The 27,554-nt window shown below is 40.1% G+C and overlaps 2 protein-coding genes across 2 annotated transcripts; both read left to right on the top strand.

Annotated features, from left to right (window-relative positions):
* The first annotated feature begins 9,147 nt into the window (after nucleotides 1–9,147).
* Nucleotides 9,148–23,051, top strand: LOC139693687 (phenoloxidase 1-like). The gene is made up of 13 exons (XM_071591929.1): nucleotides 9,148–9,333; nucleotides 11,209–11,401; nucleotides 14,341–14,564; nucleotides 15,854–16,056; nucleotides 17,213–17,363; nucleotides 18,663–18,764; nucleotides 19,230–19,397; nucleotides 19,748–19,876; nucleotides 20,247–20,435; nucleotides 20,781–20,919; nucleotides 21,018–21,253; nucleotides 22,042–22,298; nucleotides 22,849–23,051. Exons 1-12 carry the CDS (start codon nucleotides 9,205–9,207, stop codon nucleotides 22,273–22,275), a joined length of 2,097 nt encoding a protein of 698 aa, XP_071448030.1. The 5' UTR covers nucleotides 9,148–9,204; the 3' UTR covers nucleotides 22,276–22,298; nucleotides 22,849–23,051.
* Nucleotides 23,052–24,581: 1,530 nt separating this feature from the next.
* LOC139693842 (uncharacterized) lies at nucleotides 24,582–27,554 on the top strand. Its single transcript, XM_071592143.1, has 2 exons — nucleotides 24,582–25,178; nucleotides 26,275–27,554. The coding sequence occupies exons 1-2, from the start codon at nucleotides 24,738–24,740 to the stop codon at nucleotides 26,680–26,682; spliced, it is 849 nt and encodes a 282-aa protein (XP_071448244.1). The 5' UTR covers nucleotides 24,582–24,737; the 3' UTR covers nucleotides 26,683–27,554.

The raw sequence follows: 27,554 nt of genomic DNA, 5'->3' as shown, positions 1-27,554 counted from the left end.
AGACATCAGGCAAGTGAATGGCGTTCACCAAATGAGCCGAGACCAAAAAAACCACGTCGTTTTCAGTCAAAAAAGAAGGCAATGCTGACGGTTTCCATGGATTACAACGGTGTAGTGCATCATGAATTTTTGCCAGAAGGCCAGACAGTAAACAAAGAGTATTATTTGGGCGTTATGAGACGTTTGCGTGAAGCAATTCGCCGAAAGAGACCAGAAATGTGGGCAGAAAACTCGTGGATTTTGCACCATGATAACGCACCGTCGCACAGTGCTATCATTATTCGTAATTTTTTGACGAAAAATGCAACAAATACCATCCAACAGCCACCGAATTCACCTGATTTGGCTCCCTGTGACTTCTTTCTGTTCAATCGAGTTAAAAAACCATTACGGGGAACGCGTTTTAGCAGCCGAGAGGAAGTAATGGAAAAATCGCAGGAAGCACTGATGGACATACCGAAAACCGAATATAAAAAAATGTTTCGAGGATTGGATCAAGCGCTGGCATAAGTGTGTTGCAGTCGATGGGGATTACTTTGAAGGGGACAATATAGATTTAGATGAATAAACTTGTATTTTTAATTTTCTGAATAAATTCCGGGAAATATTTGATCAAGGTAGTATGTCGTAAGGCTAGGCCGATCACTGAGGTGTCCTCGTCGTGATCATTGGTGCTGTGGCCATTTATAAACTGAGAATGCATCACTGCCCCACTCCGCCTTCAATCATTATTATTCCGTCTACTCGTGCTCTTCAAAAAGTTGCCTATCAATATTTCAATTTACTTGTGGTTTATTACCAGTAAAATCCTCTTATCATAAATCGCACTGCAAAACTCGTGGGATTTCCTATTGCAGCGCACATTTTAACCGATCGCAATATGAGCAAAGCATAGAAGAACTACAGTCTGTACACACTACCACAGCAAGATGCGTACTGAGTGTAGGGACGTTTAGACACCAAGGTGGTGGCTCTAGCTCTAGCCACTGCCGCGCTAGGCCTAGACGTAAGTTACTTTCTTGACAACCCTCGTTAAATTAATTCTCCAAAATCCCGGATGGCTGCGCTCAATTCTAGGATTTCTTCTCAAACCCGGTTTGTGCCCGGTTTTCCGTGGATCCAATGGCCGCCGTCGAACCGTCGAGGACGGAGAGAACAACCAACCAATGGCAATGGCTTCCTCTCCTCACTGTAGCACTTCGCGTCGGGGAGGGGCCGAGGGCGTCCGAGCCGAATACGTATTTTCCGTAACTCGTAAGGGTACTTTTATAGGATATCACGCCGACTTGCAAGCAACTGACTCCATAATCACCGGCTTCCTGCACGCTTTCTTGTCTTGCAATCCGAAACCCAAAACGTGTTTCTTAAAACAGAGCTTCTTTCACTCGCAGACAAATCTGGAAAATATAAAAAAATCCTCTTCGGCGTTGACTACTTGTCTTAAAAAATCGCGGACCGTTTCTCTTCGCATCGCACCGGCATAAACAATCTTTGACGTGGATTCTCCATCGTTCTCCATCCCCTGGCATTAAGGGCTGGTGAGGTTGGAGCATCAGGGCAATTTTCTTTTTCACGCTCCATTGCTGCAGAGCCGATCTTTCGAGTTGCACCGAGATGAGCGCCCTTGACATTGCTTTCCTCTCTTGCGCTGGGAAAAAGCAAATCTCTCTCACGACCATGAGGTCATCGCTTACGGAATAGTAAACATCCGCGCTGTAGGAGGAGCATGATTTCCAATACTTGGAGATAATGGCGGAACTCTTGTAGTATTACCCTAAGCTCAACGCATGCAGCCCTGATTAAGTGATGATCTAAATATTTTCGGTCACCACTGCTTGGGGCTTGAATCTGCAAAAAATCAGCGCACTACCATTTCTGCAAAAAAATGAGTGCATGTAGTATTTCATTAAAATATTTTTCGACAAGTTCCCTCAAAACAAACTCATGCAGAGTATTAACTTGAGCGTCGTAGGAATTGGAAACTGCGAAAGTAAAACTGCTAAGATAAGGGAACTTCTTACCTTCCAGTAAATAGAAAGCAATCATCGATGGGAGACTCGTAAATCCTATGGCTTAGATAAAAATACCCCAGGTTGGATTAAAGACTTTTATGAATGGTCGCGTACAAAGAGAATTCATAGATGGAGTTAGCTCCAATACAGTGGAAGTTACTTCATGTGTTCCGCAGGGAAGTGTTATCGGACCTCTTCTATTCCTCTTCTTTACGTTAACGACATTGAGCCCGTAGTCACTGGTAAGATACGTTTATTTGCCGATGAAGCAGTGGTTTACCGTGATATCCGTGATCCTGAGGACACAGCAGCTTTGTCAGATGACCTTAATGATATGCAACACGGGTGCGAAACTTGGCAATTAGAATTAAACTTAAAAAAGTGTGTAGTCCTACATTTTTGGAAAAAGAACAATTTCCTCCAGAACTTTTACTGCATCAGGAACACCGAAATGGAATGTGTAGCCTCCATTTAATACTTGGGAATTACCCTCACTCCCGACCTCTCCTTGGTGAAACACAAACAGGGAGTATGTGGACAAACTAAGAAAAAATTAGGATTCATTAAAAGAGAATTGGGTAAATATGATGGAGAGGTTAAAGAGTAATGTTATCCTTTGTTAGACATGTGTCATATAGAAGCGTGTGCTGCAAGTATGTATATGGTACCCTTTATGAATTTGGATTAATTGCCGAATTTCGATCGCGTACAGGGTAGAGGAGCTAGATTTGAGAAATGTTGTCATGACAAACTGAATAGCGTATCTAGATAATTAGAGGAAATAGGTTGAGAATCACTCACGGAGCGAAGGTTAAAATATTGATTAAATCTGTTGCATAAATTGGAAGGATGGCTCTTAAGCGGTGATGTTGAAAATATATTATTACCCCCATCGAATACCGTAGGCGAGATCATGTCAATAAAATTTTAGAGATCAAGTCTAGAACAGATATATTTACTATTATTGGTATTTCAGGTATTATACTGGTTAAGATAGGTTTTGGATGGACGCAACCACCGAATAAATATCTTGTCTCTCCCAACAAAACACAACCCAGCATCCTATTCTACAACATGCCCCTCATCACCTCTTCATACTTCCTTCCTCCCTTCATTCCGTCAAAGATAACATCCCATCATCCTGTACCTGCCCCTTCCTCATTTGCCTAGCATTCTCCCCTCTATTACAGTCTTCAAAATCCTACTTTGAGTGAACATACTCTCTGTATCCACTTTTCCTGTCTCTTTATGATTTCTCCTAACAATCCCCCTTCTCCGCGCCCACCATACCTAACCAGCACTTCATCGTTGGTTTTCCTTTCGGTCCACTCACCTTCTCCATCCTTACCCAGTAGTTATACTGGTGATACTAAAGAGTATTTTCAATGGTACACTATCACTAGTGGCAGCCCCACTGGAGTCAGACGCCTTTTCAGTCTGCTCAGTGAGGAACAGACGCTCCACGCGGACTACGCACCTCTCCTCTGGCTCCTAACCTTCGACCTAAATGCCCCAAAGCCTACCTCCGATGTCTCGACTTTTATACCAATTCGACTAAAAATGAAAGGACTGAGAATTAAAGTATATGACAGGATGTTTCACTTCTCACATCTAAAATACTCTTCGTTGGGCTGCCATGAGATTCTTATTCCTCCGCACATGGAATTATTTTCTTCTTGATTGGGGATTGGCATCTTGCTTGTTTTATCTCTACCCCTCCTCGTCTTGTCAGAATTATAATCTGCGCCGCGGTTCATGTCCTTACACAGCATCTCGACACGCAATATCCGTTCTACTCGCTTCTGGCTTCTTCACGCCCTCCTGTTTCATCGTGCCTCTTGTTATTGATGTTGCTATCATAACGAAATAAGTGTACCATCGCATTTTCACTGCTTTCTCTATGTAATTTTGCAATTTGCAGCTTGCGACCGGCGACTTTGTCGTCTTTAATTGCGCTTTACTCATTTCCCGGGCATGTTGATGAAAAAGATTTATAATAAATTACAGAAATGTTTTCGTAAATTATGAACACAGTATATACGCTTGATGAATATTCGCATATTTTCCAACTTGCACGTTGCATTAAATTTCGCCTCTCTAAATCCACCCATTTCACGGCATGCAAGGAAGGTGAGGCCTAATTTTATTAACAGGTCTCATGGGATGATAACACTGCGCTGTTTATACTGAAGAACGCTTTCATCTTTCAGTTACACCATCCCACTTTGTTCTTCAGCAATCGTTCGTTAAAACCAATATGAAAAATTATTAATAAATGACTGCATACATATATCACTCGTTGACGAACTTCGATTCCATCGTTAAATCCCGCAAGCGTCTCCCAGGGAGATGGGTGAGAAGAGGAGGGGGTGGGCAGGCACCCCCTCGGGACAACATCCCTCCTCAAAGACAAGGAGGGCAGTTGTCACGAGGGGAGACGGTCAAATGAGTCTCTTCATTCACGGGGACGAGCGTGATCCTTCGCGGCGGCGGTCGGTGGCCATCCCACGAGGTCCGCCGCCTGCATGACCTGTGACCAATTCCGCAATTAGCGGCGGCAGACGTTCTCCACCCCTCCCCCGTCCTCCTCGACAATAATTGGATCCCTCGCCCCCGTTCTATTGCCGCCTCTCCGAGATGGAAGCAATCGCATTCCACAGCCCGGCAGGAAAGTCGCTCCATGTTGGGGACATTTTCGGCCGGGGAAAAGGAACACATATGTTATGTTATTACTAATTAAATAGAAGTCCAACGGTTTAGGGTAGGTTTTAGACGGAACCATTAAGTAGAGATTGCTTTACTCCTATGGCCTGATTGACAAGTAAAAAACGCATCCTTTAACCACTTCTACTATGTACCAAAATAACTCCGTTTATCTCTGCATTCTTCCGAGCTCACATTACTCCAAAATTTCTATAAGCAGTAGTTTTAGGGGAGGCGACCGACAGCTGAGGTACTTCGCGCCATTAGGGTTAGATGGATGGATGGATGAAAGAAGGAAGGGTGGAGAGAAACCCAGCGTCAGCATTAGCTTACTCTTAATAAGGAAAGGTGCCAAGGGGTCAACCACAGTTTAACGTCCCATCCGACGGACGGCGTACAACGCATCTCAAAAAGTGCCCTCCAAAAAAGCACCTTAAGTACGGATCGGGATACCACTGACCTGCCGTCTCCAGGATTCGAACCGCTCTGTGCGGGGCTTAGTTATATAGGGCGTGGAAACGTGGTCGCTGAAGCAGAAGGATAGACATAGATTGGAGGCTTTTGAAATGTGGGTGTGGAAAAGGATGGAGAAGGTGAAATGGACGGAAAGGAAAACAAGCAAGGGAGTGCTAGGTATGGTGGATGAGGAGAGGGGATTGTTGAGTGAAATTCAAAGGAGGCAGGGAAAACGAATGGTTGCAGAGTATTTTGATTGCCAATGGGATGTTGAAGACTGTGATAGAGGGCAGAATAAAGTTGCAAATGGTAAGGGAGGGAGGGGGAACATGATGGACGGAATGAAGGGTGGTAAAATGCATGTGGTATTGAAGAAGAGTTAATTGTGTCGCGGGGTGTCAGGTTGTGTCAGCTTTACATGTATTGAATCAGGGGGTCCAAACAAAACCTACCTCATGCGGTAGGCCAAACCGTAATAGTAGTAAGGAAATGCTTCCTGCTATTTTGGACACTCCTAGGATAGGATCTCTTGCTATTCCTCATGAATAAGACATGCAATGTAAGACAGTCTCTAAATGCGTCGTTGATTCCAAAGTGTGTGATTCTTCTCAATCAGCTTTGAGGTATTAAATCAATTTGTATCCTTACCTTTCAATCAATATTTAATTTTGTTTTTTTAATAGGAACCGTTGTAATTATTCAAATTAACAAAGGGAATTCATATTTCAAATTGAAATAAGAATTGCTGATTGCGAGCAGCTTTAGATTGAAACAAGTTGATCGCCAGTGAAATGGTATCCACAAATAAGAGCATGTTTTGCCATCCAATATAGTAAATGTATTAATTGTACTAAATGTATTGTATTAAATTGTATTGTAATGAATGTATTGTATGTTATGTATTGTATTGAATTTTAAATTGTTGTACATTATATTAAATGTATTAATGTATGTAATTCAATACATTCAATGTATTTAATGTATTAAATGTTCCGTAGCTTTACACCCCAAATGATTTCTCAATTTTCATTCATAAAAGAATGTCTCTGAGCATTCGAAATACATGGAAATGTGTGTACTAGTTACGTTTTTCTCCAATAAAAGGCTTTGAAAAGTTATTTTATTTTTCCGCATTCCGGCCTTAGAACTACCGTGTCGTGAAAATGCATCCTCCTTTTTCAAAACATACACAATTTTTGTAAAACGTCAACTTTTCCTATATGTAATTTCTAGTGCATATTGAGAAGATGAATAAAGGTTGCCCTGGTGTAACGGTCACCCTAGACAAGGGGTGAGGGATCAAACACAAACTTTGATACGTAAAAACACATAGTTAATGCATGGAAAGTAATTAAATTTTCATGTTGAAAATTATTTAATTTTTCATGGCCGCGTGAAAATGAATTTTTTCTAGATTTTTCATTCTTTGGAATGGAATACGACCGCCATTCGTGCATGAGAAACGAACAAGGGCAACCGCGCAAATGGTGCAACAATTTCAGGGTATAAAAATCATTCACCTTGACCGGGATCCGAACCCAGATCCCTTGTTGACCGAGTGCTTTAGCCTCGGCCGGGCATCGAGGGATCCGGGTTCGAATCACGGTCAAGGCGAATGATTTTTACCCTCTGAAATTGTTGCATTGAAATGCATATTAGCGGATGACAACGTTCAAAGTTACTGTTGCGTCATCTCCCGCAGTTTCTTAGAACAAAAATGGTGTTTGGTAGCAACAAATATGATCAAGCAGCTAATTAGTTGTTCTTAGGACCATTCGGAATGACTCATTTTCCATCAATCGCAACATGATTTATAAAAGTGTCTAAAACGCTTTCAATCTGATTGAACTAGTCGTGGAGAAACCTAAAATCCGTCTTAATTTGACAGTTTTTCACGATTGAGACCGAAACGATTAGTAACAGTTGGATTCTTAAACAATGATTTTCAACTTAGAATCAAACAATGACGTCAAAGAGTCCTCGGCCAAAACATTGACTGCAGGTCGGGTCGACTTCTTTTTGTCGACAACAACGGTGTTCGCGACACAACTCACACATTTGCTCAGTGCCCTGGGGTGCATATGAAGAGGGGTTGGGTTATCTAGGGGTTGTACGACCTGAGAGTAATTACCATTAGGTGAGGACGCAATCTGTCACTTTGGTTTTAAAACTTCGAAGAGTTTTCCAAAAAAGAAGATGGACTTATTTCATATTTTTAACCATCTGAAGAGAATATTTACACCTAATACGATAAATGTTAGAGGGCGGGTTGAGATAAATATTGTAAGGATAATTGAAAATGAGGTATGGTAAAAGCCTGAGGATAATCGCGTGGACGATTGTATGCTCTCAATTGAAAGCTCCCTCGTCGTCAGAAAAATCAATCTTCTTCGTGGCGATAACATCATGGACCAACAACAAGGTGCGAAGCATTACCCAGTATTTCGTGGTTTTGCGAACCGAATAGTTTTAAACTACCCTCCGAGAATTCCTACTCTGTGTATTACAATTGGGCGACATTTAAGTAATTGAAAAAATTATTTTCTGAGAAAAAAAAATTGTATTCATTTCGAAAACAATTTTTATTTCGCTGCCAAATGTGGCTCTAAGTAACCTGCTACATCCTCTTCGAGGCTCCTGTACGTCTATGCAAATATTTGACCCATGAAACTCTTGAAGCCGTCACTTGGTGAGATTTTTCCGCAATGCAGACAAAAAAAAATTGCAAATCCCAGCTTTTACTTTATGTTTACCACCTTCCACGACCATACAAGGTTCGTATAAAAAGTATCGGTAACAATATCTTCATGAATTGTGCGTGAAGTTCTGTATTCGGCTTACCGTAGGTTAAGTGTGCGCATGATCGCAGATCGCAGATTGGCATTGATTAGAGTGTGACAGTACACACCATCATTATGACTAAAAATTAGGTGATGTGGAAGATCTGCGCTAAATTCGGACGGACGACCAAAAGAGCAGAGTCGAGAGTGTCTGCTTGAGAAGACCTTCTGCAACACGTTGAGGAAGAGTTTTTTCGGAGTCCTGACTTGGCACCAACAAACTATTTCCTATTCCCAAAAGCGAAATCCACCCTCCATCTAAGGACACCTTAATGGGGCTCTTTAAGTGGCGTCAAAGCAGCTTGCTCGCGTACCCTTAAGGACCTTCCGCCTACCAGGGAGCCTTCAAGTCGTCGAAAAGCCTCTTTGGCAAAAGAGTGTCAACGCTCTCAAGGGATGTACTTTGAAGAACTTTGAGAGGCATTGTAGTAATATCTGAAATAAATCTATTTTTCCGAAATTTTTACCGATACTTTTAAAATGAACAATATATTTTCACCACCACGCGGCGCCATCACGTGATGGTATGGTTTTTTTTTAATGTTCCTATTAAAACTTCGTTGCTCCAACCCACAATTATATGAAATCACGCCATGAACGATGAAGTTGTAACTTTTAACAGCAGTCTTAGTGGGAGGTGAATGAGGCTTACTAATAGACAAAACCTTTACCATTACTACAAGTGCCATCTCTTGGGATTTTCCTAGAGTTAATGAACGAACAACTGCAATTCAAAGCATGGAGATGTTACTACGAAACGGATTTTTAGTGACCAACGGGAAAAACTGCTCTCGTCTCCAATGATTATGTTTTCCATTTAGCAAGAGGGGGAGAAAATTGATTCGAAGTTCACTTTCCCACGGCCGGAGGGCAATGATAGATTAAGGTAATATGGGCGGGAAATGGGGGAGGGGAGAACCACCCTAACGTGCGATGGGTGGACATCGGTTTCACCCCCGTTCACGCATGTGTCGCTTCCGCCGATACGCCGCGGCTCTCTGGGCGCTGCCCCCCACTGAGATATCCCTTCCGCCACCATGCCCCCCCCCCCCCCGGAAGGGGGAGCGACTTCCTCTCGCCCGCTATAAAACCTCGCGCCCGATTCAACAGCTCGCCACACACTCGCCCTCCGCAGCACAACCGCCTGCCCTCCTTCAACTCCACGGACGACAATCGAATCCCAGAGATCCGAGATGGCAGCACAGACGACGGCGAACCAACAGCACCACGTGCTCTACCTGCTCGGGCGCCCGGCGGAGCCCATCTTCGTGCCCAAAGGGGACCGAGGTGCCGTCTTCGAGGTGCCCAGCAATGACTTCCTGGTGAGTGAGCGCCCACCCCAGCCTCCGTAGTATTCGCCTAGCTCACGGGCCATGTCTTCGATCGGGTGGCGGGCCCACCCTCTCGCCTTCCCCGGTCCACGGCCATAGTCAAGCTCACTCGTGTGACGTGATATACATTTTCTCCCTTTGATACGTTGAAATTCGCTTTATTGGATCGGAGTTGAATTAATACATAAAATGAAGCTGAATAGAAATGTAAAACTCTGACATCATGAGTCAAGGCTTTCGAAATCGCGGTCTCTTGCAGTGGTAACGTTTGGAATAAATTCTGCAAATCTTATTAGCCTCTTTCCTTAAAGACGTTGTTAATGCTACAAATTTGCTGTTTTAATTTTCTTTTGTTGGGTCGAAATCATTTATTATCGCTATACAACGTAAATATTCAATGAAATTAGATAATGATTACTTGATCGATGATTATCTGAAGGAGAAAGCCATAAAGGCATATTCTTCAGAGATATCCATGAATAATAAAAATCTTAAGAAGACTTAAGAAAATCGACTCATTCACGTTTGGAGGATACATTTTAAAACACGTCATCATTTTTCTGTCTGTAGAAGTAAGTGATTGTGCCACCGAAAATTTTGGAATACGCGTGACTGCTCTTTTTCATGTTTCCATCTACGTACGTGTTGGCCAACGCCATCTTGCTCCATTGATTGGTTTCTTTTTCTTACCCGTAAGAATTTCATGAAATTATATTATACGTATAATGTAATATTACATTATTATTAGGTAATCTACCAGTAGGTTTTGGATTAACACAAGTACCGAATAAACGTTTTGTTTCTCCAAACAAAACCAATATTCTACTTAACCACAATCCCCCCTCTTCATCTCCGTGTACATATATATGTATATATATATATATATATATATAATATATATATAATATATATATATATTATATATATAATATATATATTATTATATATTATATATAATATATATTATATATTATAATATATAATATATATAATATATATATATATATTATATATATGTATGTGTATATATATAAATATATACATATTTTTATATGTGTGTATATGTATATATATGTATATATATATATATATATATATATATATATATATATATATATATATATATATACATATGTGTGTATGTGTAGTCACTGGTACCCCATGAACGGAAGAACGACTGCATTGGTGTGCATTGCACGAATAATCCAGATGGCCTTGTTAAGCACTGAATTCAATCAACGGTGTCCTCCCCTTCTTCCCACGTTATTTCATCATTTTCCATCGCCTGGAATCCAAAGCCATTCGTCTGTTATATTACCAGAATTATTGCTTCCCTAATTTCCATATGTGTAGCTTCATTAGTGTGTGTGGGATAACGCAAAAAAATGGCTGTTTACAATCAAAAGAGAAAGGTGTTAGCTCAAGTTTTTGATTCGTTGTCCTCTTCGTAAGTTTGTTCTAACTACTTTTTTATCGCCCGGAGTTGCAAATTAACATGCGTATTATTCTGAGTGCGTACTTACTTCGTGATTCATTTCGTTGTGCTCACTTGTGTCTTCACGACGAAGTAAACATGATTGAATTAATGCCTGCTTCTTAAAACGAAATTTTTGTTTTTTTGATGTAGTAAATATCTATTATATTAACAAGTAGCCTTTCAGGCGCTTCGAGAAGAGTTATAAAAATGGCTTTTGATTCCGCACGAATGGTTTTTTAAATTGGTGACCGCACTTTCCCAATGAGCGCAGTATATCCATGAGGTCCGTATGAAGTAAATAAATAGAACGAGGCTGAAAAGACTCGTCGTTGGGAAAATACTTTAAACTAATTACAAAGTGAAACGCCCCTCTGTGTGTGTGGTCGCAGGCGGAAAGGTTCCGGCCGGTCGCGGGCGAGCTGGGCACCCGCTTCGGCGAGGACACCAACGTGCGGGTGCCGGTGCAGCCGATCACCTTCCCCGACCTCTCCTTCGTGACTCAGCTCGGGCGCAGGGACAACTTCTCGCTGTTCATCCCGCACCACCGCGAGATGGCGGCCAGGCTCATCGACATCTTCATGGGTGAGTAGGGCGAAGGCGGGCACACGGTTGACGGAAGGGGATCGAGATGGTGCGGGGGCTAACGTACTGGCTTCCCACCCTGAGGGCGCGGGTTCAAATCCCGGCGGTGTTGAATATTTTTCAGAGGTATCTCGATCCCTACTTGAGGTGCTTTGTGGAGGGCACTTTGAGTGAGTACGCCGTCCGTCGGATGGGACGTTAAGCCGCGGACCCCTTGGCGCCTTTCGTAAAGAGTAGGCTAATGCCGACGCCGGGTTTCTCTCCACCCTTCATCCTTTCCTGTCCTTCCCCTATGGCGCAAATGACCTTAGCTGTCGGTCGCCTCCCCTCAAAACTACTTCCGGTTGACGGAAATCATCGCCCTGCCGTCGCGTTTGCGGCCCGTGGCCACGAATCCTGGATAAAGACACCTTTGGTGCGCACGTCGCTCGACAGTTCTTTCTCCCATTTGTCTCTCGCCTTGCGATGCAATATCTCAGAGCTTTTACCCTCTCCGTTCGTTCATTCGTGGATCGTTGACAGAACGGGCGGTTCGCCGATGCATTGACTTGAAACCGATTCTTCTTAGTCAGATGTAATAGTTTTAATTGTATTTTTTATAATATTGTAAAATATATACCATGTACAGACCGTCAGACTATAAAGACAGTCCTTCATTTGAGCTACACAGGGTAATTCTTAAAGTAAAAAACGTTTTGCGTGAAACAATGAAATGAATTCCTACTCTCCACGAACGCAGCATTGGATATTCAAGATACCTATACCTGTATATACAATATACCTCCAGTTTAGTCCGAACAATTTAGGTGAATATCCATTTTAAATGCCACATCAACTCCTCTATTTCAGACACAGTTTCATCAATTCCATGCTCAGCTAATCGTGCAGGAATTTATGTAAAATGGGTAGCAGTAGTTTTTGTGGAAGGCGACCGACAGCTGAGGTAATTTGCGCAATTAGGAATGGGCAGGAAAGGATGAAGGGTGGAGAGAAACCCGGCGTAGGCATTGGGCTACTCTAAATAAGGAAAGGCGCCAAGGGGTCCGTAGCTTAACGTCCCATCCGACGGACGGCGTACTCACTCAAAGTGACCTCCATAAAGCACCTCATGAAGGGATCGGGATACCACTGAAAAATATCTGTCGCCGCCTGAATTAGAACCCGGGTCCTCTGGGTGGGAGGCAAGTACGTTAGCCATCGCATCATCCCGATCCCCTTGAAAATAGGCAAAGAGTAAATTATGAATGGGACTTCGTCACTTGGCCCAATAAGCGGATCTCAAAGAGTGGATGTTTAATGATTTGAGATGTGATAGCATCTTTCTGTTTGTTCATTGGTGGATACTTGATAAAACGGACAGTTCGTCAATGCATTGCATGCATCCATTTCAATCCGAAATGAGGTCCAATTCTGTGAAGGGTCGACAAACACTCGACGAGTGTCCATCATGAAATGGCACCTCTCTCCATAGCCTTGCCATTCCAATATTTCCCCGCACTCTTCCCTCGATGAACCACCACCATCAACGCCACTCATCCGCACCTCATGTCCCTGTCGTGCCAGCCCCACGAATCGATGGAAGGGTGCCACTCTCTGCTCTCTCACATCCAATGCATAGTCCTCACAGTCGGAAGGTGTTAGGGTGTTTAGGCCAGGATATCTTAACCCTAGAATTCATTCATTGAGTACAGAGCTTTAGATGCAAGCCATGAGTACAAGGTTGGTTTCAATTTGGCAGAGCTAATTTCTCTAGCAGTCTGCGACAATTGATCTAATAATATCACACCAAAGTATTCAAGTAATGTTGTGATTTTGTCAATCTGCAATTTTTTAATTCTGGATGTGTAATCAAACTAGCCCTGAATGACTAAGTACTCGCGTACTTGTTTATTGCACAGAGGCTATGTAGTAACATCGAGTCTCGCTCACAGGGATACCAGAGTGGATGCGGTACGTACGACTAAGCCTCCCTTACTCTCCCTCTCTGGATTCCCACGGCGTTGTTCACGAAAAGATCATGCATCATGTGGAGAGACTATACTTAGCCTCTCCGTAATTCTTCCATTCCACCGCGTGTGAGTGCCATAAATTTACTGCTGAATGGTCAGTTGGAATGATAAATTGGGATTATGGAAAAGAATAATGTGATGTGCAATTCCGGTCATTGGGGGCAGAAGGTCAACGAGCGCTCACTCCTAATCTCTTACAAGTATGAATCGGTCAAATTTCTCACGCATCGATACCATTTGCTTTAAACTCAGGAAACTCGCACTTGATTTATGATTATACAAGTTTATCACCAAAATGGAAATCACATCTACGCGCCGGAGTAGCTTGAACCTCTTGCTTGCAGGAAAATAAATTATTATCGACTTTTACCAGTAATCCAATAAGCTCGTAAAACATTCAGTGATATGTCAGAATTTATTTTTTAATCCATTCTAAAGTTCAGTAGAAGCTTAGGTTTGATCTTAGATAATAATAATTTATTTTCATCCGTGGTTCAATTTACACGATATTGAGTCAATTACCAGCAAGAACTTTGGAAAAATAGATCACCTATCACTGAAGTAAAAAAGCACAATGTACCAGTCCACCAATTTTATTTGGTACGACTATTTTCAGCGCATCGGCTTCATCTTCAGGTTGAAACTAGTCGTACCTAATAAAATCGGTGGAAATATATATTGTTTTTTACTTCAGTGTTGATGGATTTCCACAAAGTGAAGCCTGAAAGTATCGAATAGATCACCGATTTGAATGTAATTGTTTGAGCGTGTTGACACGCCAGCGCGTGATCAAAACACAATGCATAAAAACACGTGAATATGTGCATCTGAAAATCGTCCATTGCAATGAAATTTCCACCTTAAATTTTGAGCAATTGATGCCACACTTTCGAAAGGGGATGATTCTGACCCTTCGACTCCTCTCGGCAGGCATGCGTACGTACGAGGACTTCCTGGCCGTGTCGGTGTACGCCCGCGACCGCGTCAACCCCAACATGTTCGTGTACGCCCTTTCCGTGGCCATCCTGCACCGCCCCGACACCAGGAACCTGGAGCTGCCGCCCCTCACCGAGATCTTCCCCGACAAGTACGTGGACGGCGGGCTGTTTGCCAGAGCCCGCGAGGAGTCCAACATCATCACCGAGGGCCAAAGGGTACGCGCACATCACCCACCACCACCATCCGATGGCATCTCCTCTCTGCCGGTCGTCCCGATGGAAAATCCATTCAAATTGCCCACGGGCATTACTGCTTAAAACGCATCCTAACTAAAAGTAGATCAGCTTATCCAAGCGGTACTTGTGACTCTATTTTTTCCTATGACAATGGCAGCTAAAGCTACATTTAAAATACTTGGGGATGTCAGACAGAAATCTTTGGTATTTCACGGTTCCAAGATCCCGATTGTGGGATGGGAAACAACCCCTACATTGCAAACAAACCATATGAAATTTAAGAAAGAAAAAGAAACCCCCGAGATGGATCTTAAGGAGAAAAGATAATCTTATTTAACAAGTTAGCAGCACCTCTTTCTTAGACTTAAAAATTGACGAACGTTTAAACTAAAATGAACATATTAGGCACTTAGGCAGTAAACTTTTTGGAATTTTCTATACACTAAGAAGGTTGTAGATCAAGAAATTTCAGCATTACAAGGACGTCTCTTTAGCAGTGCTGTTGAAAATGTATTATTATCCCCATCGCACTACGGTAGGAGAGATCATGCCAATTGAATTAGAGAGATTAAGGGTGGAACAGATAGATTTAAGATGCCATTTTTTCCACGAACGGTAAGAGATCAGAATAACATCATTCGTACGCGCTTAGCTAGGCTTGCAGGGTACTAAAGTATCAAATGCAAAAAAGAGTTGTTAGACATATAGCCACAATTTCCAAAAAGAGTATTATGTAGATCTCATTTTATAAATCTTGCCTGTAACATGTTTGTAAATATATCATGAATGTGTGTATGTTCGAGAAAACATGAGTCTATTTAAAAAAATGAGGGTATCCACAAGACAAAGAAAGGGGGTGCATGCAGCTTCCACTTCTTTGTTTCAAAAAGGACCCCATTATGCTGGCATTAAAAATTTATGATAATTTACCCGTAGGCCTAAAAGATACCAACCAATCATATTACACTTTTAAATATAGGTAAATATCTTTTTTAAATCAAGACTTGTTTTTTATACCTAAATGAAGATTTTTTGTCAATGTTTATGACAAGCTTTAACCATTTTTTTATTATAACCATTTCTCAAAATGAATGCATGCATTTTTTGTTTTTTTATACGACATATCTTATATGCACCATACGACATATATTATATTTAACCATTGTAAAAAAAAGAGATGAAATAATGATTATAATAATTGGAAATAAATGAATGACTAAAAAGGTCTTCGCGAGAGGAGCCGATGAATGATGTTTGTCTCCTTCTAGATGCCTCTGGAAATCCCACGTGACTACACCGCAAGTGACCTGGACATCGAGCACCGCGTGGCTTACTTCCGGGAGGACCTGGGCATCAACCTGCACCACTGGCACTGGCACCTGGTCTACCCCTTCCAAGCCGCCCGCAACATCGTGGCCAAAGACAGGCGGGGAGAGCTTTTCTACTACATGCACCAGCAGATAATCGCCAGGTGGGCACCCAAGGTCGCACCTCAGAACCTCATTGCGCGAACGCTATACTTAGTAATCAGCCAACGGGATTGATCCTCGATCGAAAAATCAGGACATTTAAAGTGCCGAAACAAAGGCGACCATTTGTCTATGAATTGGTTGAACCAATGGACCTTTGGAGACGTACTTACTTATACGTATTAAGGATTGATGTCGAATATAGAGAGAAAGCGGTCATTTAAGTCCAGTTGGTAAAGAGTTTATGGAAGCCCCGGGGTTCGAATCCCGACCGATTCCTCTGTAAAACAACCTCCTCTAAAGTCTGAGTGATGGTGCGATGTCCATAGGAAGATCAGATCTACAGGAAAATTTCTCCTTAAATGGGAAACTGCAAGGCGGCACACAAAGGGTAAAAAGAAGCAGGCAACAATCATGAATGTCTCATAAATTAACGTGTGAATTTTACACACGTCATGTTAGTATTAGTTCAGGAGGCAAACTCTGCCCTCCTTATCCACCAAACCAACATTTTAGTTGATTACTTAGGGTTGGGGGTTTAGTTGATTACTTTTACTCGAGGTGAAGTACAGGTATGTCCGGAACAAGGTCCACCATTTCCCATGGACGCCTAGTTAAAATGGGATTGGGTGACATTCCCATTCCGATTGCGTGTTCGTCGGCGCGTAGCCGAGAATGATCTTCCCGCTTGTCCTCGTACATAGGCTGCACTGCAATCTTTACATTGAAGTTGGTGAACGCCACTTTTTTCCATGTTTTCCACTTTGTCCTAGGTCCTATTCAAAAACACTCGCTGGTTTTTTCTGTTGCTGCATGCAATTCTAAATTTGTCTTTCAGGAATAGATTCGCTATTTTTTCAGAGGTGTCTCCGTAATATAGAAGTTTACACTAGCGGAACCGATAGTATTTTTATAAATTTTTTTAATGTGAAAAACTGCCAAGTTTATTTACTCTATGATCATGATTATCCACAAAGTAGAGAGCCTCAAATCATCGAATTCAATCCCTTTGGTGTTCAACTTTGAATCGACATTGTTTTAGGAAAAGGGACACGTAGAAAGAGAGCCATTTCCTTTCGAGTGGACGGATTGATTGCTCCACCCACGGGGATGAGAAAGTGTGCTTGCTGCATTCAACCGAGTGTGTCCATCTTGCAGGTACAACTTCGAGCGGCTGTGCAACCGTTTGGGTCGCGTCAAGCGGCTGCTCAACCTGAGGGACCCCATCGATGAGGGCTACTTCTCCAAGCTGGACAGCCTTGTGGCGAGCCGCACGTGGCCCCCTCGCCATGCCGGGGCCAAGCTATCGGTGGGTTCCCAATCCCCTCTCCCCTCCCTTCGACGATACACATAGGGCAATACAGTGTGCCCTCGGAGCCAGCGCCTAACGTTAGAATTCGCGGTGTTTCTCTTTTTCTATTTATCAATAGCAATTTCTGCTTAATGCATGAGATGTATAAGTAATAATCATTATTAGCAACGATTATATGAAGAGTAAGTCATGATTAAAATTGATTTAATATAATCTTCTCGAGGGCGCAAGTGTGGAAAAGATTTCAATGCCTTTGGCTGTCATATAATTGTTAATGATTGTTTGAAAAACCTAGGTCTTATACAAAGTTAAAGTTCAAAACTAGTTGCAGGTACCACAACGTCAATACTTAGGTACTAATTATATGATTGATACATTGGAACCATGAACGCGGGCAATAACCCTAGGTATTATGCCCCAATACCTTGCTTGGCGTTGATGACTAATGCCAACAAATATAGGTCTTTTTTTTATTATATGGATGCTTGACCTCATAAATTAATTCATTTATTTTAAGACATCTTTGTTACTTAATGTCACTATAATTTAATTTTTATGCACCGCCAAATGCATGAAATAGTAACCTAAATATTGTTTTCTAACTGCATCGTTTAAAAATAGAAAAAGCATTAAATATTTTAGTTCTACCAAGGAGATTTCATCATTTTAAATGTAACAAATATTTTGGCCATTAATTATGAATGGAAAATATTTTTTTCACTTCACTTACCACATCAAAGTATGATGTCCATATAGCAATTCAAAGATGGAAGTTTAATTTTCTTTTTTTTTTAACAGAGCCATTGCCCTAAAAGTTATAGAAATAATTCTAATATGTTTAGAAATCACATCATCAAAATGAAGATTGAGACTGATAGATGATTCTGCAAGCATAAACATTATGCAAGGGGGTTAGAAAATGCAATTCAATGACAATGGGTCAGTAACCTAAATAAATAGTTTATTTCATTGACTTTTCGAGGCATAAACAATACCTAACCAATTACAACAGAATGTTTCTAATTATAAAGACAAAAATACATTAGTTGGAAACTTTATAATTCCTAAGAGAACTCTCATTAAATTAAACCCTTGAATTACAGTTTTCTGTCATGTGATTTGTTTCTCACTTCAGTATATGTGGCCATTGAATTGGTGTGGGCCAAGTAATGTAAGCATATTTACTTTGGGGTTTGATTGGTGTAGTACACAGCTAACTGATAGTGCATAGTGCATTGATATCCATGTTAAAACTGTCCTTTTAAATAATTAGCCAATTTACTATGCATTGAACAGGATATAAACAGAGAAGTTGACCAGCTTGTGTTTGACCTTGCTGACCTGGAGCGCTGGAGGGATCGCATCATTGAAGCCATTCACTTGGGGCGTGTCATCAATGTAAGTGCATTGAATGTGCCATTCTGGTGTTCCTTTCTATTTATATGACTAAGATTAGTGCTTGGAGGAAACAGAATGGACAGATTAATTATCAGAGCCTTTTTACCATAATATGAGACAATTATTTTGAAATATCTTGTAGGAAACGAATGGTATTAAATTAAACAAATTTATGCATGAATTTTGAGAGCATCTAGCATATTTAGGTATGTACAACTGCTGGCCTCAAAACCAGAGAGTATGACAAGATGAAAATATTTTAATAGATTTTTTACTCTTTCATATGTACAATCATCAAAGCAGTTCACGAATTTTCAAAAGAACATTGATCTCATAATAACTCATTTCCTATTTCAAATGACCATTTTGATGTTTAAACCCTTCTTTTACTGTCTTCTACTTTTGATACCTCTGTAATTATTAGGTGGTCATACAATAATGTCAAATTTTCCATCATATTTACAGGAAAAAGGGGAAAATGTGGAACTGACTGAGATGGGTGGAATTGACATTCTAGGCAATATGATTGAGGCAAGTCCAGTGTTGTCAATCAATAGGAATCTCTATGGTGATATGCACAACCTGGGCCATGTTGCCATTGCCCTTTCCCACGACCCTGACAATCGGCATTTGGTAAGTTCCAAAGTTAGACCCTTTAATGTGACAGTTTAATCTTTCCCAATTCCTTGAAAAAATCCTATATCAGAGGAAAATTTAAAAATTTTCCATAAATGATCATAATATCATTCCCTGTGTGTTATTTCAATTTGAATTATAAATACAGGGGTCAATATGACGCAGAAGAATATAACTGGTATGACTAGGTTTACTTGTTATACCTGACAAAAACATTTCATGTTTACATATATCTACGTGTATCTACTCCAAAGCATGCATTTTAACCTAAGGCCCAATGTAAAAAGGGCACATTTAAATGAAAGAAGGGAAACCTCAAATCAATTGATGTTTGATTTTTCTACTAGGAAACATTCAGTATCATGGGAGACCCTGCCACAGCCATGAGAGACCCAGTATTCTACAGATGGCATGCATTTGTTGATGATCTCTTCCAAACACACAAGAAGACTCTTCCAACCTACAACGCCAATCAGGTTAGTTCTCAAATTTCCCTTCAACTGCACCTCTGTCCAGCCACCATTGATGACCATTGACAAAAACCCTAATTAGTTCTTACGGATTTGCATCAACGACTGGATAAATATTATCATGGGACTGAAATTGCAAATTATTAGTCGGATCAACTTCCATTGAATTCTGGCAGTTGGGTCCATAAGAAACCTGATGGCATTCTAACTGCGATCACTGATATACATACATTGGCTCCCGAAAGAATCTCGTAAGAAGAAAAATAGTATGTCGATCCTGGAAGTTGAATCTGCAGTAACATTGACTCATGAAATGAATAAAATGACCACAGAATGTGTGGTCTACAAACTAACCCTTATTTTATTTATCACACAGCTCGACTACCAAGGAATTAGGATAACCAATTTGGAAATCATCACCAAGGGCCGTGGCAAAAATGAGCTCAACACCTTCTGGCAACAAAATGATGTGGACTTATCCCGTGGAATGGACTTTGCACCCCGTGGATCTGTCTTTGCAAGATTCACCCAACTTCAGCACACTGCATTCTCTTACAAAATCACGGTAGCATCTTGTGCTTCATTGATTCAGTAATACTTTTGAATAAAAAAAATTGCACCATTTTCTATGAACCTTAAATTGGTAGTATTTTGACTTTGTTTGAATAAATGCAAATGCTTATACTTGGCCTCAAGCAGTTGTTATCGTGAAAATGAAATGTAATATAATTATTTTCAGTGCCTAATTTGAGTGCCTTTCTTTGCCTGAATGATTTTAAGAATTTAACCAAAATGAATGAACATTCAACATTTTGAACTGATTCATAATGAGTCAGCATCAATATTTCAATCTAGACCTACAAGAGCTTCAGAATAATTAATAAAATGCACTTGTGTTATCCGGATTCAGGTTGATAACAGCAGCAACCAACAACGAATGGGTACTGTAAGAATATTTTTGGCCCCCAAATTTGATGAGAGGGGTCTTCCCATGCTGTTCAGAGATCAGAGGCTCCTCTTCATTGAACTTGACAAATTCCAAGTTTCATGTAAGCTGGCAGAGAATATCTTGTGGCGTTGGAGTTATTGTGAGAAAAATCAATGTTACTTTTACTTGGTTATTATCTCGATCCTCTCTATACTTCAGTGAAGAACAATCCCAGGTCAAACACCATACAGCGTGACTCCAGCAAGTCCTCCATCACAATTCCCTTCGAGAGGACCTTCCGGGACCTAGAAGCCAGGCCCACAGGCCAGGCCGATCTGGCTGGCTTCAACTACTGCGGCTGTGGATGGCCAGAGCACATGCTCATACCGAAAGGATCTGCTGAGGGATTCCCATGCCAGCTCTTTGTCATGATTTCCAACTTCAACGATGACAAGGTAGGAGTAATGATGGAATTACATGCAATGGCATGATCAAATTCGTTCAAGGTCCATTCTCACATATTTAAAAAAACTTTTTAAAATACTTCTGGGAAAAGTATCCTGATAATTGAGGAGACACAGGGGAATAAGAAAAGTAGATACCTTAACCAGATTTTCTCTGTACTTTGTAATCTGTGAATGATTGACTTTCAGTAAACCATAGCTGTTTCGCAGATGGGATTTAATACTGTTGATAAAAACATGTGTGGATCACACACACATATTCATTCACAAGTACTCCTTTCACACCAGCAAAGAATCGAGGAATATTTGCATTTTTTCAAGAAATCATAATAAGAGAATATAACAAAATATTTGTTGCAAAAGTTCAAAGCACAACCAATGGATTCATTCAGTTGTATTTTACTCTCCCACTCTCAATGAACAATCTCTACATGAATCCCTGAATTTGGAACCTAAATTATGCAGCCAAATTCCTACGAGCTTGCAACATTAGGAGTAAAATTTTGGAATATTTTGATTACCAATGTGACTTTGTTTACTGTGTGTGTCTCTTTAGCTGGGTGGGTTATAGTCATGTGGGTGATGCCATCGCCTGCTAACCCATAGGTAATGGGGTTGAATCTCACTTAGGGGGCATGCGTGTTGTGTTAGCTCTGGTGCTATGAGGGGAAAAGCCAAGAGCAGCTTAGAGGGATGCCAAGGGAAGCACCAGAGATGTCTGGAGAGATAAGTAAACTAACATCTAATGATGATATCACAATCTGGTCCCAATGGTAAAGGTGGATGGCTCCAGTGTCAGTGGAACATGTGCTGAGGCAAACAGTTACTGCGGCATCCGGGACAAGAAGTATCCCGACCGTCGCTCCATGGGATTCCCGTTCGACCGCATGCCAAGAACAGGAGTGGACACCCTACAGCAATTCCTCACTCCCAATATGGCCGTCACTGATGTCCGCATTGTTTTCGACAATCGCACGGAGCCACCAAAGGCGGTTCCTAATACTGTGGGCTAACTTGGGGAAGGGTATTTCGCTTGGTAAGTACATCACCTACTTATTAGATAAAAATATGATGAAAGTTTGTTCAATGAAAATAACTCAATTCTTCCTCAATGAGCCTAAGTAAACTAATCAGTGCTTCCTTAAACATTTATTTAATTATTTTCCCTATAATGTGATGCACAATGAAGTACAATTTGTGCTTGGTGATACACTTGCATGTGAGAATCAAATGTAGTATTTAAATTAGAAATTGGAGGACCAAGTGTCACCATATCTCTTGAATAATCATTGTTTCAGTGTTCAATCCAAATTCTGATTGATGAATATATTTCACTGGGCTTATTAGACAGACAATTAGATTAGACACTCATGTGACTGTACCCACATGATATTTGTCACTGTTCACAGTCTTTCAATTCTCAACTTGATTCCCATTTCAAAGAAGTATCAGATAAGATAATTGCATAAAAAAAATCACCTATGGAATAAAAGAGCTTAGAATCACTGATATCTCAGTTTTTATAACTATTGTTAATTCCTTTCGCCTAGCATGATGTGTAATTGAAATTTATCATTTCATTTCAGGAAAATTTTGACATCAAAGCTGATCTTATTTTACCAATGATGACTGCACATTTGGATGGTGGAAAAAATGAATGTCTCAGGTTGATAGCACTCATGTTTATGTATGAGAGAAAATTAATTTAAACTAAATTTAATGTAAACATATTTAAATACTAAAAAATAAACGTTATCAGATGTTGATACCTATGTAAATGAAAATCAAATAAAAATGAGCAATTGCAACCATAATCTTTTTATTTAAAATATTCTCCTTTCTTTGTCAAGTGTAGATTTTATGCTACCTTTCATTTAACTAATTTCATTTATGTGCGCACACATACATACTAATGCTATGAGGAAACAAAAGTGGCAAAAAGATTTCCTAAGTGGCAAAGAGAGGCAAAAAGATTTCCCAAGATAGCATTGGGCCAAAGAAGAGGTTATGTAAAAATTTCATGGCAATCGTAATGCCTGCATTGGACTTCATTATTCACCATTTTCATTTAGCAATAAACTAATTTAGATTGAGCATTGCAGTGTATTTGCGTTTGATTCATCATGATTATCAATCCACAATCCTTAATTCTTCTTAATCTTTTCCCTTAGAGTGACTTGATGTATATTTTTCTTTTTGCAATCTTTCGTGGCAATAACTTATATAATATTTTAGCATTTTATAATGAACACATTCAGCATATTTACTTTCCCCTATTGTAATATATGTGTTTCAAGAGTCGTTTAATCATCAGGATTATTACAAAAAAATATTTTTAGGCTATAATTATGTGAATAAATATGCTAAATATAAATGACCATTAATGAGTTTACCCAGCAGATTATTTTTTCTTTATATAAGCAGTATACATTTTATTGCAATGAATGAAAATGTTTCAGAATGTTATCCTTTACTATGCCTTGACTGCTTTGACTCTTCTCAAAGTTGCTTTGACATCAGAGAAGCATGAAACAAATGCTGATGCCAGCTGTATGGTTAATGAAACAATACACATCTGAAATGCTCTCTCAGCGATTGCCATAGTTATCACAAAAATTTAAAAGTCAACTACCTTTAATACAATGGCCTAAGTTTTCCAAGCAATAGACAACTTACTAAACTCAACAATGTTCCCCAAAAATGTAACAAATAACTATTGCACATTTGTTTCTTAAGAATATTTTCTGTTAAATACTCTACAGGGTTATACAATTTTATATGAATAAATGAATGAATGAATTACGTGAATGTCTATGTGATGTTAAAAAATATCAATACATGCAAATTCTATTGATTTGCAAAATTGCACGGACATTAAAAGAATATTTCTGTGCCGTGCGGATGAAGATGAACTTGTTTCAACGACTTCAAAAAAAATAAAACGCTCCAATGAATGTTATATTGAATGAGATTCAACTTCTTTCATTGTATTTATTTAGCGATTGAGATATGTAATAATATTATATCTCTAATATAGCAGAGACAGGAAATGCGACACCACCGATAGAAAGGCCCCCTCCTGAACACAAAAGTTTTTGAATTAGAATAAAAGTAGAGGCTTCGATGACTGAAGGTGATAGTCAGTCAATAATATTCAAAAGAAAGAAGTTTTTTACATGGGTCTCTTCGCTTTCTCATTCGACTTCCCGCTGGAAACTTGAGAACTCACACAAAGTTCGCCGCCGCCCCACCAGGGCGGAGTTACGCTCCAGGGAAGTTCTGCGAGACTGTAGACTTTATCGACACAAGCCATGTTTTGCTCCAGCCTTCAGTGCTCAGTGATGGAGAGGGGAAATTAATTCAATTCCGCCCTCTGGGTTCGGGGAGTCGAAATCTAAAACTTAAATAATAATTTCAAGAAGTACATTTTTCAATTTACTGTCGATATCCAAAGGATAGCTCGAATAGTTTTATTATGATTTGCGGAGGACGTCCTGTCAAGCAATCCTACTACGATTTGGACCTGAGGCAGTACTCAAAGAGATTTGTTCGTGATTTCATCGAAACTTACAGATCCCTTCCGGCGTTATGGAAGGTTCGCAGTAAAGAATACACCGATAGGGGCGCGAAGAAGGAGGCATATGAGAAACTTGCCACGAAGCTGAAGGAAGTCGATTCCAACGCTGACCGCGACACTGTGAAGAGGAAAATCAATTCTATGCGCACGACCTTTCGAAAGGAATGGCGAAAGGTTCAAAGTTCGAGGCGATCGGGAGGTCTCGGAGAGAGTGTTTATAAACCAACCTTGTGGTATTATGACCTACTGCTATTCCTCAATGAACAGGAGTCAAACAGATCATTCGGACCCTTCCCCGTCAGGAGTCCACCGATGGCCGTCGGTTCGATGTTCAAGCAGGTTAGCCGAAGACAATTCTTCTTGCGTAGCTCAGATTTCGTGACCTTACTCATTTGAACGTGCAGAGATGGTGCCATTGCTGCCCTTTGCTGCCTCCGCGATTGTCAATTTTACGGAGCAACAACTTTCTTTTGACAAACGAGCGCATTGCTTCGAAAACATAACATTTAATTAATGCTGTGAATTTCCCATCGGGCAAAAAATTTCCAAGTGCCAAATAAAAAAAAAACCCTTCTCCGGACCCCTCCCCTACCGATCGCTAGAAAACTTGTGAAAACAGTCAAAATAGATGGTGCTTTTTTCGACTTTTTTCACTGAAATTCACCAAAATACGCCACTACATCTGGTGATATTTTAAATTTGTTGTGCAAATTTAAAATTTATTTTTGTTGGCAGAATATGAAAATAATTAATCGATAAAGATTCCTGAGAGCTTTCAAGTAATGATCGGGAGAACTAATTATTTACTTTAGTAGAAAAAAATATTTACCTATCAGCAGAAACAATCAAAATGTCCATTTCTACTGGAAGTGTGACATGAGGAGTATATGCATTCTTGATATGTAAATCAATGGAGGGCCTAGCCTGCATGACTTTCCTGAGGAATAAAAAAATATGGCCATGCTACTATTGAAGTATAGGTCTTTAATTAATGTCTGCATTCAGAAAACTAAGTTTTCCGAAGTAATTAGATGCCCAATGAAAATGAACAGCCCTGATATCTCACATAAACTTAAATAGTGTATCATGCTTCATTGTTTTATATTATCATAAGGTACAAAGATTCCTCAATGCTACCCAAGAGGGTGGTACAGTTTATCCATGAGTGTTCCTTTTGGATCAAATAGTGTGTGTTTTGTTTTTTCAATGGACATTTCAAACTTCCTTAAAGTGAAACCTTTAGTGGTAGTTCATTATAAACTGTGGGTAGTTCACAGTGCGTAACTACCAATTGTTTATAAATAAAATAGGAGACAAAATAAAATAATAGAGCTGATAGCCATAAAGTAAACTCATCATCATTGTAGATTGTAGAGCCTGGGAAATTTAATCATCGTGCATAAAATTGTTACTGCATTCTAAGTTTCCTCCACAGGAACCTCCAGATATGGAAGAAACAGCTGATTTTATTGAAGAAGAATCACAAGAATTATATGGTTCCATTCAAAATTCTGATGAGAGCCATGAAGAAGATCCTATGGAAGAGAGAACCATTGTCACCACGGCACCATTGGCCATCAGAGCCGATACTCCAATGCCACCTCCATTGCCACAGCCGTTAGTCGAAGAGACTCCAGAAGATGTGATAAAACCAACCCAGTTCATCCCAGATGATGAGTTTCACTGCATTGCTAGAACCTGGGCAATAAAATTGAAAAGGATGTCTCCCATGCAGAAACTCTTTGCCGAGAGATTAGTAAACGATGTGTTATTTGAAGGGGAACTTGGAACTCTGAGTCGCATCTCAGTTTTGAACGTTGATTCCAAAAGGGACCAATATTGAACAAGATTTTAAACATTAAAAGTGACTTTAATTTCCAAATATAAATAAGTATTGAGTTTTCTGTGTGTGTGTGTGCATGAAATCGCTGAAGGATTTTTCATCACAAATGGCTGCTGAAAGTAGGCCAGTTAAAATTCGATTGTGAACCTCAAAATGCAAAGGACTTTTCTTAATTCATCTCATCTTGCCCCAGCTTGTTCAACAAGCACAGCAGCTGTTTTAATTTAACTTAAACCAGTAACAACCATGACAGCATATAGATGTGGACAAGGATGCTACTGAGGTACGAATGAAAGAAAAACTAGCACTAAAATTCAAAACTGCAGTAATGACCATTAAAACAGAATTACTAAAGTTACGCATGACATAGTAACTGTTATGCTGGGTCATAAGTATTTGTTGTGTTCAAAGGAATCTCTCGTTTTTGCTCTTACTAAATTGTTCTTTTGTATGGGAACTTATGATAACCGCACACCCTCAATATTTCACTCCAATTCTTTTGAACATGTTGAGGTGATTGGTTTTTCTTAATAGAAATGGTGCATGATTTCTACAAAAGCTATTTATGAAAAATAAATTGTTTCTGTTTAAAACATATAAAGATGAATTTTTTATCTATTAATGTTATGCAGATAGTTAAGTGACGACTTTAATTTTTTAGCACAGCCTATCTCCATTTCAGCACGTTATAGCATAAAAGTTGATCATTAAATTTGTTGTCGGTATCTAAGTAAACATGTCGGAGGAGCATTCCATTTATACTTCTATCTGAACAGAAATGAGAATGAAGACTGGGAACAGAGTTGCACAAAAGATCGAAAACTGTCAGTAAATGGTTACTGTTCATATTTTATTACTGCTAAAATGTAAAC

Source organism: Hetaerina americana, unplaced genomic scaffold (genome assembly GCF_022747635.1).
Source record: "Hetaerina americana unplaced genomic scaffold, ioHetAmer1.1.p SCAF_5, whole genome shotgun sequence".
Lineage (NCBI taxonomy): Eukaryota > Metazoa > Arthropoda > Insecta > Odonata > Calopterygidae > Hetaerina > Hetaerina americana.
The sequence above is the reverse complement of the archived record's forward strand: the minus strand, read 5'-3'. Positions and strand labels throughout refer to the sequence as shown.